At 43.0% G+C, this 20,052-nt stretch overlaps 1 protein-coding gene across 8 annotated transcripts in view; it reads right to left on the reverse strand.

Moving 5' to 3' along the window:
* Positions 1 to 17,266, reverse strand: part of CEP135 (centrosomal protein 135) — a 102,843-nt gene extending 85,577 nt beyond the window's left edge. For 6 of the 8 annotated variants that reach the window (XR_006290785.1, XM_037897734.2, XM_043546189.1 and 3 more), the window contains exons 1-4: positions 16,813 to 16,949; positions 8,979 to 9,143; positions 6,296 to 6,486; positions 3,118 to 3,285 (exon numbers count right to left, since the gene is read on the reverse strand). Coding sequence is in view for 6 of the 8 variants with exons in the window: in XM_037897734.2 (XP_037753662.1) it covers positions 3,118 to 3,285; positions 6,296 to 6,486; positions 8,979 to 9,091 (472 nt within the window). In the remaining 2 variants the exon portion in view is untranslated. Of the gene's footprint in view, positions 1 to 3,117; positions 3,286 to 6,295; positions 6,487 to 8,978; positions 9,144 to 16,812; positions 16,977 to 17,134 lie in introns of those variants that run through there. The other 2 variants (XM_043546187.1, XM_043546190.1) reach the window with 2 other exon arrangements.
* Positions 17,267 to 20,052: the final 2,786 nt, after the last annotated feature.

The following is a 20,052-nucleotide window of genomic DNA, read 5'->3' on the forward strand; positions in this document are numbered from 1 at the left end:
CTGCCCCCCCACCCCCACGAACATGATACAGTTCTGTGGTGATCTGGAAGCCTACTTTCGCCGTCTCCAACTCAAGGAATATTTTCAACGCACCACTGAACAGTGCACTGACCCACAGGAACCCTCCTACCAACACGGCAAGAAGAATTATGCGTGGACTCCTCCTGACGGTCAAAATGACAGACTGGACTTCTACATAGAGTGCTTCTGCAGACGTGCACAGGCTGAAATTGTGAACAAACAGCATCACTTGCCCCATAACCTCAGCCGTACAGAACGCAACACCATCCACAGCCTCAGAAATAACTGACATCATAATCAAAGGGGCTGACAAAGGAGGTGCTGTAGTCATAATGAACAGGTTGGATTATGAACAGGAGGCTGCCAGGCAACTCTCCAACGCCACATTCTACAGGCCACTATCCTCCGATCCCCACCGAGGAGTATCAAAAGAAACTACACTCTTACAGTAGGATTATCTGGCTATTAGGAATCTCTCCTCAGACGCTACGCTACCAGCACTCCTAGCTATCTTCGAGACACCACTGACTTCCTGAGGAAACTACAATGCATTGGTGATCTTCCTGAAAACACCATCCTGTCCACCATGGATGTAGAAGCTATTTACACCAATATTCTACATGAGGATAGACTACAAGCTGTCAAGAACAGTATCCCTGATGAGGCCACGGCACACCTGGTGGCTGAGCTTTGTGACGTTGTCCTCACCCACAACCATTTCAGATTTGGGGACAACTTATACCTCACTGCTGTGGGTACCCGCATGGCCCCACAGTATGCCAACATTTTTATACTGACTTAGAACAACGCTTCCTCAGCTTCCGACCCCTAGTGCCCCTCCTCTACTTGCACTACATTGATGACATATTCATCATATGGATGCACGGAAAGGAGGCCCTTGAAGAATTCCACCTAGATTTTAACAAATTTCCATCCCACCATCAACCTCAGCCTGGACCCGTCCACACATGAGATCCACTTCCTGGACACTACAGTGCAAATAAGTGATGTTCACATAAACACCACCCTATACCGGAAACCTACTGACTGCTATACTTACCTACATGCCTCCAGCTTCCATCCAGGACACGTCACACGATCCATTGTCTACAGCCAAGCCCTAAGATACAACCGAATTTGCTCCAATCCTCAGACAGAGACAAACACCTACAAAATCTTTATCAAGCATTCTTAAAACTACAATACCCACCTGGGGAAGTGAGGAAACAGATTGACAGAGTGAGACAGGTACCCAGAAGTCACCTACTACAGGACAGGCCCAACAAGGAACATAACAGAACACCACTGGCCATCACGTACAGTGCCCAGCTAAAACCTCTCCAGCACATCATCAACGATCTACAACCTATCCTGGAAAATGATCCCTCACTCTCACAGACCTTGGGAGACTGGCCAGTCCTCGCTTACAGACAGCCACCCAACCTGAAGCAAATACTCACCAGCAACTACACACCACACCACAGAAACACTAAACCAGGAACCAATCCCTATAACAAACCGTGTTGCCTACTCTATCCCCATATCTACACTAGCGACACCATCAGAGGACCCAATCACATCAGCCACACCATCAGGGACTCATTCACCTGCACATCTACTAATGTGATATATGCCATCATGTGCCAGCAATTCCCCTCTGCCATGTACATTGGCTAAAACCAGACAGTCCCTACTTAAAAGAAGAAGTGGACACAAATTGGACATCGGGAACGGTAACATACAAAAGCCAGTAGGAGAACACTTCAATTTTCCTGGACATTTTATAACAGATTTAATAGTAGCCATACTTGAACAAAAAAACTTCAGAAACAGATTTCAAAGAGAAACTGCAGAACTGAAATTCATTTGCAAATTTAACACCATTAATTTGGGCTTGAATAGGGACTGGGAGTGGCTGGCTCACTACAAAACAACTTTCCCTCTCCTGGAATTGACACCTCCTCATCAATTATTGGGAGTGGACTACATCCACCCTGATTGAATTGGCCCTGTCAGCACTGCTTCGTCACTTGTGAGGTAACTCCCTTCTCTTCATGTGTCAGTATAATAATGTCTTCATCTGTAATTTTCACTCCATGCATCTGAAGAAATGGGGTTTTTTTACCCACAAGAGCTTATGCCCAAATAAATCTGTTAGTCTTTAAGGTGCCACTGGACTCCTGGTTGTTTTAGTGTGGGAAAGGAAGTGAAAGAGAGAAGTTACCCTAACAAGTGAAATTAAACACTAGCACATGTTAATTTATCAGAGAGATGTGCAGAGAGAGACTACTTTAAATTATTTGTGTTCCCAAAGAGCTAGATCTTTGGTGCACTATGATAGTTTTCCACCCCAATACTGAACAGACTTCAGTTGCAAAAGCCAAGTAAGTGGCTCAGAGAGGATCAACCAGATGCAAGGATGATGATCCTGAAGCTGTACAGCCGAAGTAGGTTCTCATGTTCCACACATCCTTCTTGCTATCAGCATACCAACGAAAGGCAGGGGAGAGGCATGATTACTGAAAACAAGGCGGCTAGCATTTAGAAGCCACTATATTACTCTGATTTTGAACTAGGTTTACAGCCCGTTGTGGCTGTTACAAGACAGCAGCCCTCAGACTCCTAACAGGTTAACTAACGTGATGCTGACCATTACTGTGCAGTCAATATAGACAGGGACAAATCATATTAACCACGACCAACCGCACAACGTTAAAGACAAACTACTGACACATGGGTTTACCCATGACCAGCTGACAGTGTTAAACACGATTTGCAATTGGTAGCAGAGTTACGGTCAAAATTATGTTGGTTAACATGATACCTTAAGGTCATGTTCTAACTATGTGATTTTCCAGAGGCAACTTTGCCCATATCACTCATCATCTTTCTTTGATAACAATATGTTACACAAATCTTTCTTAAACATATGGAAAAGCATACTTGCAGAGCAGAGAGACAAAAGTTTAAGAAGATAATCGTGTACTGAAATGCTATAAATTTCCTCCCAGCTTCTCATCCTTATCTAGAAAGTAGATCATCACAGTTTGGGAAAAGTAAGATTATCTAGGATTGCTTTATATGCAGTGGTGGTACCTGGAGTTTGTACTACTGCTTGTAGATTCTTCTCCTGAAGTTGCTGAATTTTTTCAGTCTTGGCTTTGTTATCTCGCTCTAATGATCGAATTTTATGTATATATTGATTATTCAGAAACTTCAAGTCGGCTGTCTCATGTTCAACCTTTCTTAATGTGGCCTTCAAGTCTAGAAAAAATAAAACAATAGCTATTATCAATATTCTAATTATACAAATATATGCATAAAGGAGTCAAATGTCCTCATTTTCAAAAACATGACAATTATACAGGAGCTGATAATGTTATATAGTTCTTTAGATTCTTGCAAAGTTTATGCAAATTTTCTCTCATTATTACTAATAGGTTTTTCAGCTGTTAAAGTCTTACTTCATGTAAGTAACATCTGAGTTTTATTTACAGATTAATATTGTTGTTGTTGTTGTTATTTTTATTCAGTATAGACAGACTCCAGTGGAATGAGCTGGAGACTTCTAGTTCTGTCAAACTATAGAGCACAGGTCATGAGGGTGATGTGCAAAAACTTTGCCTCTGATCTCAGCGATGCTCTGTGCAGGTTCTTCCTCTTGAGTTGTGCTGCACTAATTTATGCCAGGCTGCAACAGACACAAGGACTCAAACTTCCTGGCCACATCCTTTTTCTTGGCACCTTAAAGACTAACAGATTTATTTGGGCATAAGCTTTCTTTAAGGTGCCACTGGACTCCTTGTTGTTTTTGTGGATATAGACTAACATGGCTACCTCTCTGATCCTCTTTCTTCTAGCCATCAACTATTTATCCTTCTATGCCAGGAATAGTAAGTGGCATAAGTGATTACTATGACTGCTCTGTGCCATCCGAATATCACCCTTACACTGATTTGTTCCTCCTTAGAAAGGGCTAAGATGTCTTTATAGCCAGGACTACGCTGGTGATGCAGCAAAGAAAACAGTCACTGGCTCTTCATTCAGAGTGAGAATAGTAATGAAAAAAGAAGAGAGAAATATACTGGAATACTGCTTTTGCTGATTACATTTGTCATTGTAATGCTATTGCACAAAACAGAACATAGACACTTTAGCTTTCTCTGTCAATATTCAGGATACTTTATTATTTTAAAATGTACTAACATCTTGACTCTGCAGTTAATTTTATTAAAGGTGGTTGGTAAAAGTATTATGATAGTAATTTTTACAACACATTTTTACTTTAACTGTGGAAGCTTTAGGAACACAATGAAAGTCCACTGACAATTGTTTTTTAAATACAGCCCTCAAAGTAACAAACATTTTTCATTTTAAATATATTATACAATTGAAGGGTATATTTTACTCTACTCTATTAATGTACATGGTATTTGTTTTGATAGGTCTTTCTTACTTTAGTTAATAAAGTCTTCCTGAAAATTTCAACGCGAGGCTGTCAACTTCTAGACTAGAATGTGCCAGTGGCATATTGTGTGTGTTCAAGACTGGAACAAGATCTATATTTTATATGAGCAGAAGAACTTACTCTGGAATTTACTTATAATAGTCATAGGCTAAAATTAAGTCTGACCTCAGGAATCTTCAATTTTAACTCATATAGTGTAATAAAAAAACAAACTGGACATCTGTGGTCATTATTTCTCACAAGTGTATTGAAAAAGTTTAAAACCTCTTTAGTGTTGAAACACACAAAACAAGATCCAAGTTTTTCTTTCAATTTACAAAATGTTTATCTGCAAATTCTGGAGGGTTCATACTATAATATTTAGCCCAGATACTTCTAAAATAATAAATAATAAACAATGAAGATCTGACATTATACTTATTTCCTTTCTGACCATTCATTAGTATGAAAAGGTCACAGATAAAAAAGTAAAGTCATTTATCGGATGAACACTGCTTGTTTAAATAATGAGGACCAATATCACAAACAATGGTATTTTAAGGAAATGATAGCGTGTCATTTATCTTATGGTCCCTGCAAAGCTAAAACAGAATTTCTTCTCCCTCCTTTCCTGTTCTTAGCTGCTAGGACTGGAAGGGATCCAATGGCTTTCGCTCATCTGCTTAGCATGATCTGTGCAACTTTGTGAGAAACCAGTCAGAGAGCAGGATTTCCCGTTAGACCATGAGTACCCTTCAATTAAAGAGCACATGAGTTCTGAAAACAGACTGTAATGTGGTTGTTTTTTACATAAGTGTATATTCAGAGTGAACTCTACTTACTATTTTTTCGTTTCAGAAGTGTATAGCTAATACAACTCTGCAATATTGAACTAGATTCTCTTCAGGATTGTTAACTAAATTCCAGTTACATAATTTTTAAGCGCTTTGAATCTATGGATGAAAAGCATTTTTATAAAAGAGATAAGTATTTGTGATGAGCCAGAAAAAACACTGGCTTCACTGTTAGATTTCAGGGTGAGTTTGTAGTTTGCCAGATGGGTAAAAACCCACAGATTTGAAAAATGAACAAATTTGATTTAGAAGTCACTGAAAGATCATAAAGGTAGAACCACATAAAGACTTTTCATTCATATTTATACACACAGTCCCTCTTCAAAGTAAAGCCACACTTTAAACAGCAATATTCCTAGTATTTTAATTTTCAAGCAATTTTCCATGTTGTAAAACAGTGATACTCAGACCTCAGCGGTTCAGGAGCCAAATTAGCAATCAACATTACCCAAAAGAGCCACAGTAGTGTGAATTCATTGTTTCATTTACTATTTTTATATATATAAAAATTGTTCTCACAGCAAAATAATTGACCACTACAACTGGTTAACAACATAGCAAAAGCACCCTGATTGGTTAATAACTTAGACTGGTTAATAAAATCACACAGTATTTTAATAGCATGTGCTGCAAAGAGCCACAGGAAACACATTAAAGAGTCACTTGCAGCTCCTGAGCCTTGGTCTGAGTATCACTGTAGTACAAGTATGTCAGAACAAAATGTAACTTGACATTAAACTTGACAGAATGTTAATGTATTGGAGTTCAGCAGCCTTTAGATTATAGAACAAACATTTGTACATTTAGGCCCAAGTCTGTAAACACACTGAAGTAAATGGGACGACACATGGGCTTAAAGTTAAGAACATACAGAAGAATTTGCAGGATCAGGGCCATATGTGCAATCTGAAACAAAATCCAGTTATTTTTGATATTCAGAGAGACTGAAAATTATCTTAATTTTTCATATTACCTTTAACATGACGATCAGATTGTTCTTTCAGTTTCAATATCTCTAAATGTAATTCATTATTTTCTCTCGTGAGTTTAGCATTCTCTGCTTTATAAGGTTCTAGAATAGCATCAAAATTGCTGCATTCTTTTTCAATTTTTCCAGCAGATAATTTTGTACTGCGCAGGCTCTCTGTTGTATGGACAAGGTCACTGAAATCAAAAGACAGCAAATAGTCTAAATTCAGGCAAGAATCCTACCAAATTGAAAGTTATAATCCCAAATGGTTATTTTGTCCTTAAAAAGGCACTCATGTTGTTTGAAACCATTTTTAAATTACTTGTTTAATCTACTAGAGAAGGGGTGGCCAACCTGAGCCTGAGAAGGAGCCAGAATTTACCAATGTACATTGCCAAAGAGCCACAGTAATACGACAGCAGCCCCCCCATAAGCTCCACCCCCCACCCACTCCCCACACCTCCCGATCAACTGTTTTGTGGCGTGCAGGAGGCTCGGAGGGAAAGGAGTGAAGGCATGGCAGGCTTAGGGGAGGGTGCAGGAAGGGGTGGAGTGGGGGCAGGGCCTGTGACAGAGTCAGGGGTTGAGCAATGAGCCACACCTCCCAGCACATTGGAAAGTTGGCACCTGTAGCTCCAGCCCCAGAGTTGGTGCCTATACAAGGAGCCGCATATTAACTTCTGAAGAGCTGCAGGTGACTCCGGAGCCACAGGTTGGCCACCCCAGTACTAGAAAGATTTTAAGACTCCCTCTCCTAGCATTATACACCGGTACATTCCAAAACATAGATATATAAAGTCAGAATTTTCACTATAGAGATTTGACAGTAATTCAGTGCAAACTTCAAAATATTAATGCAGTATAATGCAATAGACATAAACGTGGCTGATCTTTTCCTTCTGGCTTTAGTCTAGAATTGGTGGTTACAACTTTCTAGATATATAGAAAGGATTCTATGCTTACATAATAATGTCAGCAGAACCACCAAAGGCCACCAATAATTAGTTTCTGTAACATACCAAGTGTCTGTAAACCAAAAATGTGGGATTAACAAATGTATTCCTAAAATTAGGCCTAACTAATTTTTCCTAAAGAATTCTCTTTGTGAAGAAAAATTCACAGCAGCACAAGTAGTTTTATTGTTTTAAATAGAAATCTTAAATTTTCACTAAGGAAAATATTATCCTATCAAAAAAGCTTCTAGCTTCAATAATCAATTAGGTTATCAATTTTTTGTTATGAAGTATCTTGTCTATGGACACCCTAGACCTGGTTATTCAACCAGAAACTAGGTTGATCTGCTCTTTGTAGACAAAATGAGTTGCCTTTAGTTTTGGTTTTTCTACATTAAAATGTTTTATGTTGCTCTTCAAGGATAAGCTGCAACACGACATGAGCTTAAAAATATTGGGTGGACAGATTGGTTTGTCCACTAAGACTGAAAATGAGAACTGTCATAAAATGCATAAAGAACACAATGGTGAATAGTACAGAAAATACTATAGTGCATTTATATAAATCACTGATGTGGCTTCATCTGGAATACTGTGTGCATCCCTTCTTAAAAAGGACATTTCCGAACTAGAGGTGTTCAAAGAAAGGCAATGACAATAATCAAGGGCATGGAAAAACTGTCATATGAAGAAAGATTGAAAAGATTGGGATTGTTTATACTAGAAAGGAGATGAAGAAGAAGAGACATGATAAAAGTATAGATGGTATAGACAAGGCAGATCAAAAACTTTGGTTCTCCCTGCCTCATAGCACAAGAACAAGTGGACATTCAATTATATTAAAGGAAAGGAAATTCAAAATTGATAAACAACATGTAATTAAACTGTGGTAGTCATTGCCACAGGAAGTCACTGAGGCCAAGAATTTAAACATGATTCAAAAAGAGATTGATATCGGTATGTATCTCAAGAATATTTAATTACCATATTTAATTATAACAAACATTAAACCTCATGCCTCAGAGGGCTCAAATCAACCTACTGGTACTCAGGATGAGACCTAAATATGGGGCAAATTATTCCACAACTGCCGATTGTGGGTTCTTACACCTTCCTCCGAAGCATCTGGTGCTGGCCACTATCTGAGAAGGATACTGGACTAGATGGACCTCTGTTCTGATCCAGTATGGCAATTCCTGTGTGCATAATGGCATCAAAGCCATCAAACAGCTGAAGGGTGGATAAGTTGTCCTCCACACATACTACTTAGCTACATTCATTTTCTGCTTTATGCAACCAGTTGCATCCCATTACACATTTCAGTAAATGTGGACACAGCTAATGATATATACACTCTACCCACATAAGAATATTAAGAACCTGAGTCAGGAGGTAAGTTTTCATTTTTAGCCTCACTTTAGACATTTTGAATTTTTAAGTGCAGATCATCAGCCTTTATAGAGACCAGTAAAAACCCAGTTGTCCCAGGAGTTAGATACTAGAATTTTCTTAACTTGTCAATACTTAGAAAATATCCCAATAAATTCTCATAAAATGTTAAATGTTCACTTTAAACAATTTCTCATTTGACCCTATTTCAATAGAAAATTTTGTTTTTGTTTTTAAAGCAATTTTTTAAAAGAGTAAGACAGTTTTCCACAAGTTTTATAGTCAAGTAGCATGCACTGCTATGACTAACATTCTTTTTAAAGATTTCCCTTTTGTTTGGATACCTAAAAAGTTTTTCCACCAGAGGCAAGCTCTCCACTCCTAAGGGTTGTCGATAGCCCAGCTGATCTAGCCTCTTCCTGAGATTAATAAACTTTCGCTCTGCAGCCGTGCTCATTGTGAATATGCTTCAAAAGTGGTTTTATCACTCCCAGCAAAATCAAGGTGACCTGAAAAAGATTATAGAATATATACAGAGTTTCTTTCTTGCCGCTGTACAACATGAATAAGTAAAAGCAATCCTTTCTGGTAAAAAAACAAATAAATAAAAAAACCCTAGTATTTTTGTATATGAAATATAGATGTCTATATATGTTCTTGAAACATTGTGTAACTAAAAGCCTTTATTAAAAGACACCGTCCACTTACACTAAGTTTTGTTATAAAGAAATTATTTATCTAGATTTTTATACTACACCTATCTGAGCTCCTCCCATGAGGTATACACATAAAAATCTCTCTTTTTCTCTTTTCCCTCCTATCAGCAAGAACCAGACTTCAGGGAGATATTTTTATGGGAAGACTAAATCAAAGTGGATTCTGCACTTTCTGAATTTTGTGGTAATCTTGATCTCCATGAGGAGTGAGATCCATGTGCCAGTTCTCAAAAACATTTTTTCCTTCACATACAAATTTCACTCAAAGTTGACAGTTCCAGTGGATTATTACTCCTGGAGGAATTCTGTACCACTGTGCATGCGCATAATTAATGTGCCGTGCATATTTTTATTTTTATAGAAAATAGCTTCTGCCGGAAAGTTGCTGCACTTCTGCCTTTTGCCCACTAGAGGGTGCTGTGGCGCTAGAACAGGGCAGCCACTCCCAACCAGCTAGGAAGAGAGAGAGCGCCTTAAGTGCCTTCTTCACAGCACCTGTCAGGCCAGGTCAGGAGACAGGGGATATGGGGAGACAGACAGAGTGGGGCTGCTGTGGGGGTCAGACGGGCTCATAAGGGCTAGTGGGGGAGGACAGACTGGGGTAGGGGCTGAATGGGAATGGAGGTGCAGGGTCACAGTGGGGAGGGAGGTGCAGAGCCACATGGGGACGGGGGAGGGAGTGCAAGGCCACATGGGGGAAGGGGGATGGCTGAGTGGAGGAAAAGAGACACATAAGGACAGGGGGAAGAGTGCAGGGACTCATAGGGATGAGGGGAGGAGGCGGGATGAGGGGGTGCAGGGACACAGGGGGATGGAGGGAATGGGTGTCTCAGTGGGGGTGCAGGGACATATGTGCTTGACTGAAAGGGAGAGGCTAGGGGTCAGACAGGGTCTGTATGGGGGAAGCTCCCTAACAATTCCTCCCCACCCCGCCAAAAAAACCCCATTCCATACTTTTCCCACCCATACCCAACAACCCTTCAAGTTAACATCCAGGCTCCTTCCCAGCAATTACTTCCCTCTCCCTCAACTCCTCTGTTACCCCTGACTCCCCCAAGCCTTTGCACTGCTTCTTAGGGGTGCAGGAAATACACTTCTGTATTGTAGTTTAAATGAATTATTACTCAGAGTTCTGTATTAATATGCCTAGTAAGGAATATATTTATCAAAAAACATTTCCTGAATATTTTTTGTTGTCTGTATTGTTACAGACATACTTGCTGACGGTATTTTGAAATGAATTACTAAAATAATTGAAACTGGTATGATTATATTGTATTGGAGAAGTAGCCATGTTAGTCTGTATCCACAAAAACAACAAGGAGTCCAGGGGCACCTTAAAGACTATCAGATTTATTTGGGCATAAGCTTTCGTGGGTTTTACACCCACAAAAGCTTACTCCCAAATAAATCTGTTAGTCTTTAAGGTGAGACCGTACTCCTCATGATTATATGGTGTTATTTTGACAAATAAAATATGCAGAATTTTGAAGAATTTTAAAATATTGTGCACAGAAATTTTTTTGGTGCAGAATTCTCTCAGGAGTAGATTAACTGTGAGAGGTCATGATCACATCAGATGAAGAAGTTATATAATTTAGGTTAATCCTATGGAGGACTTGGAATATGGACCAAAACCTTGAATTTGACCTGGTACTGAGTGGGGGAAGGAGGGGTCAATGAAGGAAGCAGAGCACTGGAATGGTGTGATCTTGGTGGCCTTCTTTTTTGAGCAGATGACCAGCCGTTCTGTACCAATTGCAGGTTGTTGTTTTTTTAAATGTTACTTTCATAATTAGTAAATTATAGCAACTCAGACTGGAGATCAAAAATGTGTAAATCATTGTAATTAGATCCCTGAGAGGTTGCAGCCTCAGTATCTCTCTGAATTTCTCACTGCATCTGAATATCCAATAGCCCATCAGTGATAGAGAGGGGATGATTTCTTTTAAATGCTTCCCTCTCCTGATGCTCATTATTTCTGGGATTTAGCTTCAACCAGCAGCTCTGCATCCAGTTGCTGATCTCAGCCAAATGCTTGGTTCACTGGGAGATAAATGGTGGTGCTTGCCTCTGATATGCAGGTGATGTAGAGTTTCACATTATCTGCTCACTTTTTAATCCATGTTTCACAATCTCCCGCCATGACATCACATAGACTAACAGAACAAGGGAGATGTTGAGAGGCTTCACAGATGAAGGTTTTGAAGGTGGAAAAGCAGGTGTCCACAACAACTGAAGCTACAAACATAAATCCCTGTGATATGTCTGAGGCCAGACAGAAAGATCTCATGGTCCACTATCAAAACTTCTACCATGGAGAGGTTTCTAATTTATAGCAGTATGGCTGCAAGGCCCTGCTCTGTAGCCAAGAGAAGATTATCCATAAAACCACTCAGCACTATCTTTGTACCACGTCCTGGCCTGAATCCTCACTGGAAGGGGACCTAAATACCGGCAATGCCTAGGAAGAGTTCCAGATAAAATTGGCAAGCTTCTCTGTTAGCTTGCTTAGAAATGGAAGGTAAAACATCAAGCTTACTCCTAGGGGAATTCTGTGCTACTGCACATGCGCAGAATCAATGTCCCCGCAGAAAAATTACTTTCTGACATAGAAGCAAAGAGAAGCTGCAAGAGCGGTCATGCACCCCACCCTAGCAGCGCAGGTACATCATTCCAGGAACCCAAAGCAGTTGGTGGAGAGGTAAATCACTGGGACACCCCAGCTGGTGGCTTCTACCCTGTGCCCGGATCAGCTGCTAGTCCCGGCTGAACTGGAGGCGGGAGAGGACGGGGCTTCCTCTTCCCCTGCAAGGAGCAGATGGGGCCGTGGCATACCAACCCCCAGAAACCTTCCCCTGGCTGCAGGAAGCTCTGCATCCTCCCCTGCTTGCTGCCCCATCGCTCCTCAGATATGGGGGGAGAAGTTACTGTACAAGGAGCTTCTCTCCCATCCACCCAACCCCCATGCATCGGACCTCCCATACCCGTCCTCCCCCCCGCCAAACCTCACCCTGTATACCCAGACACACACACCCAACCTTCCATACCTGAACTCCACCCCCACCTCAACCCCTATATCTGAAGCCACCCTGCAACCAGACCCCCTGCCTCCAGACCCCCACCTCTGTACCCAAACCACCCCCAACTGAGCTCCCTGCACTCAAACTCCCACCCTGACAGGCCCCACCCCAAGCCTCCACATCCAGACCCCCAACTAGCTGCACCCAGACCCCCACTTCCCAAACCCCACTCCCCCAGCACCCAGACCCCCCACTGAGCCTCAACCACCTTTATCTGGAAGCCCCTGTAGAGTCCCATTGCCCCTGCACCTGGAACCCCCACAACGAGCTTCTGTGCATCCAGATCCCCCCACACTTAGACCCGCCACTGAGCTGCCTGCACCCAGATCGTCCCACACAGAACCTTCTCACCCCACACCTGGATCCCCCCCCATACCGAGCCTCTTCACACTTGGATCCTGCCTGGTTGAGCCTGCCTGCCCCACACCTGGTGCACCTGGTACAGAGGGGCAGGGCCCCAGGTTATTTCTGGGGCAGGCCCAGCCCTTGTACTGTGTCAGGTGCAGCCTCACCACTGAGTCCGTGTCCCACCTTCATGCAGCCAGTGGCCTGTGCTTCCACTGCCATGCTGGAGCCTCCACATTTATTTACTGACAAGTTAAACGTGCAGAATTTTAAAATATTGTGCACAGAATTTACTTTTCCAGCACAGAATGCTCTCAGGAGTAATCAGGTAACTGCAACACCTCAACTGCATGGAGTGACTGTTCTGTACATACTAGCTGGATTGCTTTGTGATGGGTGGTATATTGCCATCCTCAAAGGAGGTGCTGACAATTTCAATTAGTTGTTCTCCCAAATTATCTCAATTCTCCTTCAGCAGCCAAGAACGATTAGCACTGAAGGTGGTGACTTTGCTTTCCTGCACTTGCTTCTAGGATTTCCTGCTGTACAAATGGGACGAATTTAGGGACAGGAGATATCTTGTTACTGGGCCTGTATCTGGTATATGGCTCCTAGTGTTCCAGAAATTAAGCTTGGATGTGAATTATTTTCTCTGAGAAGTAGGCTGATAGCAATATGGTTGGTTCTGGAGTTGAGCAGAAGTATTCCAGTTTGTTTCTGCCATATACAGCTGCTAAAGTTTTCTTTCTTGCTGTTTCTTCTGTCACAGGACATCAGAAAATGATAGTAATCTACTGGGACAAGGAGGAAGAAATGGACAATTTGGTGCCAGAGCATCAAAGTCTGTGATTAACCAGTGGTCATAAAATCTCATTGCATCTTCTATCCTGTGGCCTTTCACATTGGGTAGAGTTACCTGCAGGATGTTTCAGAATTTCACTGGTTCCAATGGGTAAACTATCATGATAACTTTTTCTTGCCTGGAGACTTGAGAGGATTTAGATTTGAGCCTGACAGTGGTGATACTCATTGCAGGACAAAATGATTTTTCCTTGTATTCCCAAGAGCCACAGCCACTCCAGAAAACAGGCTGGGGAGCAACTAGCTCTGCGTATAGGTCCAGAGGGTATCTGAGAGAAGTTTAGGATATAAAGTAAGGAGAAGAGATTTGGGGCCATTGCATGGATGTTGAAGTCCCCAAGGACAGTAAGTCTTGGGAATGTCTTCATCATGTCCAACAGAGACTCAGTCATCTCCTTTAGGAAATCTTTGCTTTTCTGCGTGTCTAGAGTGGAAGCATATATTAGATTTCTCTATAAATTAACAAAGCACTTGGCTCCTCTCAAACAACTTTGTCTCCAGGTGGCATTTCTTGCATTTGAGACTCAACTACTGACATACCCCTCCTTAGTTGTCTCTTTCCTCAGATGAATAGTCTCAATATTTTTAATCTCTCTTCATATAGAAGCTGCTCCATATCCCTAATCATTTTTGTTGCCCTTTTTGGTAATTTTTCCAATTCTCTTTTTTGAGATGGGCAACCAGAACTGCATGCAGTATTCAAGGTGCGGGCATACCATGGATTTATATAATGGCATTATGATATTTTCTGTCTTATTATCTATTCCCTTCCTAATGTTTTCTAACATTGTTAGCCCCCCCGCCTTTTTTCCCCCCTCATACTGCCACTGCACACTGAGCAGATGTTTTTACAAAACTAACCACAATGACTCCAAAATCTCTTTCTTGAGTAGTAACAGCTAATGTAGGGCCCCTTCATTTTGTATATAGAGTTGGGATGTTTTCCAGTGTGCATTACTTTGCATTTATCAACACTGAATTTCATCTGCCGTTTTGTTCCCCACTCATGCATCTGATGAAGTGGGTTTTAGCGCACAAAAGCTTATGCCGAAATATATTTGTTAGTCTTTAAGGTGCCACAAGGACTCCTCATTATTTTTGCTGATACAGACTAACATGGCTACCATTCTGAAGATCTCTTTGTAACTTTTCGCAGTCAGCTTTAGATTTAACTTTCTTGAGTAATTTTGTGTCATCTGCAAACTTTGCCACCTCATTGTTTATCCTTTTTTTCAGATCATTTATGAATATGTTGAACACCATAGATCCCTGGGGGACCCTTACATTTACCATGCTCTACTGTGAACACTGGACATTTATTTCTACTCTTCATTTCCTATCTTTTAACCAGTTATTGATCCATTAGAGGACCTTCCCTCTTGTCCCATGACTGCCTACTCTGCTTAAGAGCCTTTGGAGAGGGACCTTGTCAAGGGTTTTCTTAAAGTCCAAGTATACATATAGGAATGCAGATTCCAATTGCAGAAATGAGTCAGTGGCAGACTGACACATGGGCCCACAGGGCCCGTGCCCAGGGGCCTCAGTAGTACTGGAACCTGTGTAGATGGGGAGAGGGCCACCAGTGCTGGAACTGTGGCCCTGTCCCTGCTCCTCCTCTTCCCCCTAAGGCCCCACACCTCCTGGCCAAGCCAGAGGCTGGAGCCAGGCATGGTAAGAGATGCCCAGGAAGCCCAGGCCACTGTGGGGCACCCCAGACCCTCCACCTGCCCTGGGTGGGGGGTCAGGGGGCCAAGAGCAGCCCCCAGCCCATGTCCCGGCTCACCCAGGGCAGGTGGAGGGTCTGGGGCTCCGCTCAGGGACCAGGCTCTCTGGGTGGTTAAGAACATAAGAGCGGCCATACTGGATCAGACCAATGGTCCATCTACCCCAGTATCCTGTCTTCCAACAGTGGCCAATGCCAGGTGCCCCAGAGGGAATGAACAGAACAGGTAATCATCAAGTGATCCATCCCCTGTCACCCATTCCCAGCTTCTGAAAAACAGAGGCTAGGGACATCATCCCTGCCCATCCTGGCTGACAGCCATTGATGGATCTATCCTCCATGAATGTATCTAGTTCTTTTTTGAATCCGGTTATAGTCTTGGCTTTCACAATATCCTCTGACAAAGTCTTTCACAGACTGACTGCGTGTTGTCTTTTAGCATCTTAGGGGTAGAGGAAGAGCAGGGGGCAGGGCTCCGTGGTGAGGGCTCCCACCAGGAAGAGGCTGGCTCCACTTACAGGGGCCACGCTTATCAGCTCCCTCCCTGCAAAGCGCAGCCACTGCCACTCCTGGTTCCTCATGTTAAAAAGTGGGTGGGTATCTCCTACCCACCCCCAGTTTCAGAGCTCACGGGCCCACAGGGGGCCCAAATGTTTTTTGTGCCCGGTGCCCCAGTAAATCTTAATCCACCTTTGGTCAGCATAGGGTGTTTGCACAGACTGTAGAGATGGGTCAGGTGGGGTGTGTGCACATGGGGGGGCCGTGGGATTGCAAAGGTTAACCGTTACAGGAAGGATATATGTAAGAGGTCAGCATGGAGACATCCCAGGGAGGCCTCGGGGTGGGAGGGTGGCTAGCTGCAGCTGCGGTCTCAGGGAGAGGCCGGGTGGGAGTGGACGCAGATGCGCTAGATACAGGGAGCGGGAAGGATGAGAGCGGGCCGGGCACAGCTCAGACCGGGGGCACAGGTCGCACGGTGGGAACAGGTGGTCGAAGGGAGACGTGGGCACAGACACAGTCACTCCTAGGAGGGGCCGGCTGGGGTAGACGGGGCGGACACCTCTCAGGGAGGGGCGCACAGGGTTTGGGGCGCGGGCAAGGCGTTGTGGGGGCGCAGTAAGGGGAACTGGGCCCCACCATCGCTGTCCGGGGTAATGCCGGGAGGGTCGGTAACACCCGGCGCCAGGGGACCGCCCAGGCCCAGTCCTGCCGCTAAGCGACGCCGAGTCCCTGCTTCATGGAGCCCCGGGCCACCCCTCACCAGACCCGGGCCCCTGGAGCTCCCAGCCCTCCCGCACCTGACATCACTGTCATCAACGTCTCCATAGCAACAGACTGCAACCCCCCTCCCCCGCAGGACTCGGCCCTTCCTTCCCGGAAAGTGGCGGAAGCGAAGACCCGGGGGCTCCCAACGACCTCGCCCATGATCTCGTGGGCAAGGGACACTCACCGGGGACTTCGGCTCCGCAGGCCTCGGCGCCGGCAGCTGGGCCGAACCAGCGGTTTGAAAATGGCGCGCGGAGGAAGATCCACTTCCGCCCCGTCACCCCAGCAACCGGACAAGCGCGAGCTCCGCCGCGTTCCGCACCAACCGCCGCAGTGCAAAAGTTACAGCGAGCCACCCATAGCGGCCCCGTGATTCCCAGCAGCCTCCGCGCGGAGCAGGCTCCCAGCAGCCTCTCCTCCGTTGTGCCTGCCTGGAGTGCCTGCCTGCCTGCCCGCGTCAGCGCGGGATCTGCCCCTTCGGCCTACTGCGGGGGTCTCCCGTGTACCCTAAGAATCCGGGCGGGGTGGAGCTGGAGGCGGGCTCGGCGGCTGCTTCCCCCACCGGTGCGCAGCCCCAGGTCGGCCAGTGCTGAGGCAGAAACCCTCCGCTCCGGACCGCATTAGGCAGCAAGGCAAGGGCGCAGCCCCTGTAGCCTATTTTGTCTTTGCAAGTCGTCTTAGCCGTGCAGGCACCGTCCGTCTGCGTTACCTGCCTCCAGCACGTCCGCTGCCCCCAAGTGGTACCTGCTGTTCCTGTTCAGTTTCGTTGCTGGAACCTGAGAGGGCAGCGGAAAACCCCTGCCCCAAAGTCAGGGCTCCGGCCTGTTTCTGGAATTGCCCAGTTTCTAGTATTTCCAGCCCCAAGTAGTCGAAAGTCATGAGTCAGGCCGCAGAAAATCCTGAGTGGCTTAAAAATCACGGGCCTTTAAAAATAATAGAATAAAAGAACCCAGTGGGTGCTTTTTGTTTTCCTTCTGGTTCTTGATCCTTTGCAAGCAGGTCCCATTTTCAAGATTTTCTCTGCAAGCCCAAGAAGTACTCTTTTATTTAATAAATACAAAAATAAATGACCTGAGATTCTCATGACTTTGGGAGATGGGACTTTAAGATGATCAGCAAGTATTGCAAGGTCTGTGATAAAATTGTGAAAGATAGGAACACTAATTTTTCTGATCCCTAGAAATCTTACGAACCAATTGTTTGGCACAGGAGGAAGATGGTAACCAATACCAACTGACAACTCATATCAACACTGCTCTTATTACTACAAAGGTTAGAAGTGCTGTGGTAATTGTCAGTCTTTTTATGCCTTTAAAGTGTATGCTATGTAAGCTGAAAACAAGCATTATGACTTCAGTTCTGGTAGCTGGCATCAACATTTGTTCACACCATCTCTCACATATGGCAAATGGAATCAAACCTACCAAGTAGTAATCACTGTTTTGTACAGCACCAAGCATGCTGTTAGCACTCAGTAAATAATTATTACATTATTAGTCAGTGTAAGTGACTTTGTTTTAGGCTAAATTATCATTAGTTTGTTACTTAAATAGAGTTAAAGAAAAGTAACTACAATTGATTAGGGACTTCAGATTGTTTCCTGATCCCATTGTACTTATTTTCTCTCTCATATGTATCAACATCCCAGTGAACTTCATAAAAAAACCCTTTAATTTAGATGGCTTTTTGATATTAACAGATAACACTAAACATCCTTCTCTACTAAACCCATTAGATCAGTGAGCCATAAACGGACAGAAGATGTATCTGGTTTAATCCTATGAATTTGCTACAGCTCTGGAAAGAAAAATATTCTTAAAGTGGACAAATGCCTCAATTTAATCATCTCAAAGATTTGGGGAAAAAAATCATTTACTTTTCTTTAGAACACCTGCCTTTACTATACAATCACTTCCATTTTATTACTTCACCTTGAAATTCAAGCAGCACAAGTGATCTTGAATGAGTACGGTAAAACCTGGCTTAGAGACCACCTCTGAAGAGAGACCACATGACAAGCAACTACTTGCACAGGCCACAGAACACCACTGCTTCTCTGGTGTGCAAACCTTTGAAGACAGACCACCTCTTATAGAGACCACTTTTGCTAACTCCCATGAGTTTTACTGTAGTCTGAACCTTTATAAGGACCCAATCTAGAGGGCAGTATTGATGGTACTATTTCTAAAATTGAGATTTCAGAAATAAGCAAGAAGTGCAAATTAGTTTTGTGACACAGGACAGGATTAGAGGTGGAGCCTCTATATAACAAAGTTCTAGGGAGCCACAAGGAGGGGTTTGTCAAAAAGTAAAATTAAAACTAAGATGATTAGAATTCTTTAATGCCTGGAGAATAATTATGTCACTGCCTTTTTAAAACTGGATTAACAATTGTTTGGTTCTTCATAATTTCAGGCACCCCTTGCATCTCAGAGAGAAGACTTGTGGCTGAAAAAGATACTACAGTATATCCATTTTCTCCTCTTGGAAAGAGGAAATGTAAAAACTTTTTGAATCTTATATGCTATGTTTCAATGGGAGCAGAAGTTGAGTTAAATATTTTTGAAGACTTATGAATTGAAGATACTGTATTGGGAACTGGGGGTAAAACTTTCAGAAGTGCCTATGTCCCTTTTGGAAACTTTAACCTGTGTATATGCCTTTCTCACTATTTACATTCCACTAGACTCGCTGAAGTTTGATGGGTAATGTTTTGTTTTTAAGAACGCAGACTAGGCCAAACCCAAGGAAGAGAGAGAAAATCTAAAGAACATGTCTGATGTATGAGATGATTGTACTAAAATACTGCACCTAGCTTTGGGTACTTTAGTTCCAGAGACCTGTCGAACTGGATTGGTTTAAAAAAAAAAAAAAAAAATGGGGAAAGATGGTTAGAAGAATAGTGCAGTTGGCTTGTAAGAAAAGATTAAATGAGCTAAATATGAGTTTGGCAAAGTTACGAGTAAGGTGGAGACATTCAGTTCAAGCATTTGAAGATTGAAAACTTGAAGGAATGCTCTTTAATGAGGTATTATTAAGTATAGTGGCAAGAAATCAAAAAGTTTAAATTGAGTATCATTGAGCTTTTTTTAAAAAAGAAAAAAAGATGCCTTTTGATCCAGAATCAGTAGTTTTAATATGCTTTAAATGCTTTTCCTCAACAGTTTTTTCATGTTTAAACTTTGTTACAGGGCACTTACAGCAGTTGTGTATATTGCATTTGGAATTTGTCACTTTTTTTATCTTGACTCAGATTAATGTTTTTGAATTCTCTGAATTATAGTAGTTGCAGCCTCAGTAGTTATGGTGGTAAAACAGTTTCCAGTCTATAATCTGTATCTTTTCACATGTGCAGAACACTCATCTTGCGGGCTAATATTTCCCATGCGTGTTCTTAAAAAAAAAAAAAATCTGCCCTTGGGGC

Source organism: Chelonia mydas, chromosome 4 (genome assembly GCF_015237465.2).
Source record: "Chelonia mydas isolate rCheMyd1 chromosome 4, rCheMyd1.pri.v2, whole genome shotgun sequence".
Classification (NCBI taxonomy): Eukaryota; Metazoa; Chordata; order Testudines; family Cheloniidae; genus Chelonia; species Chelonia mydas.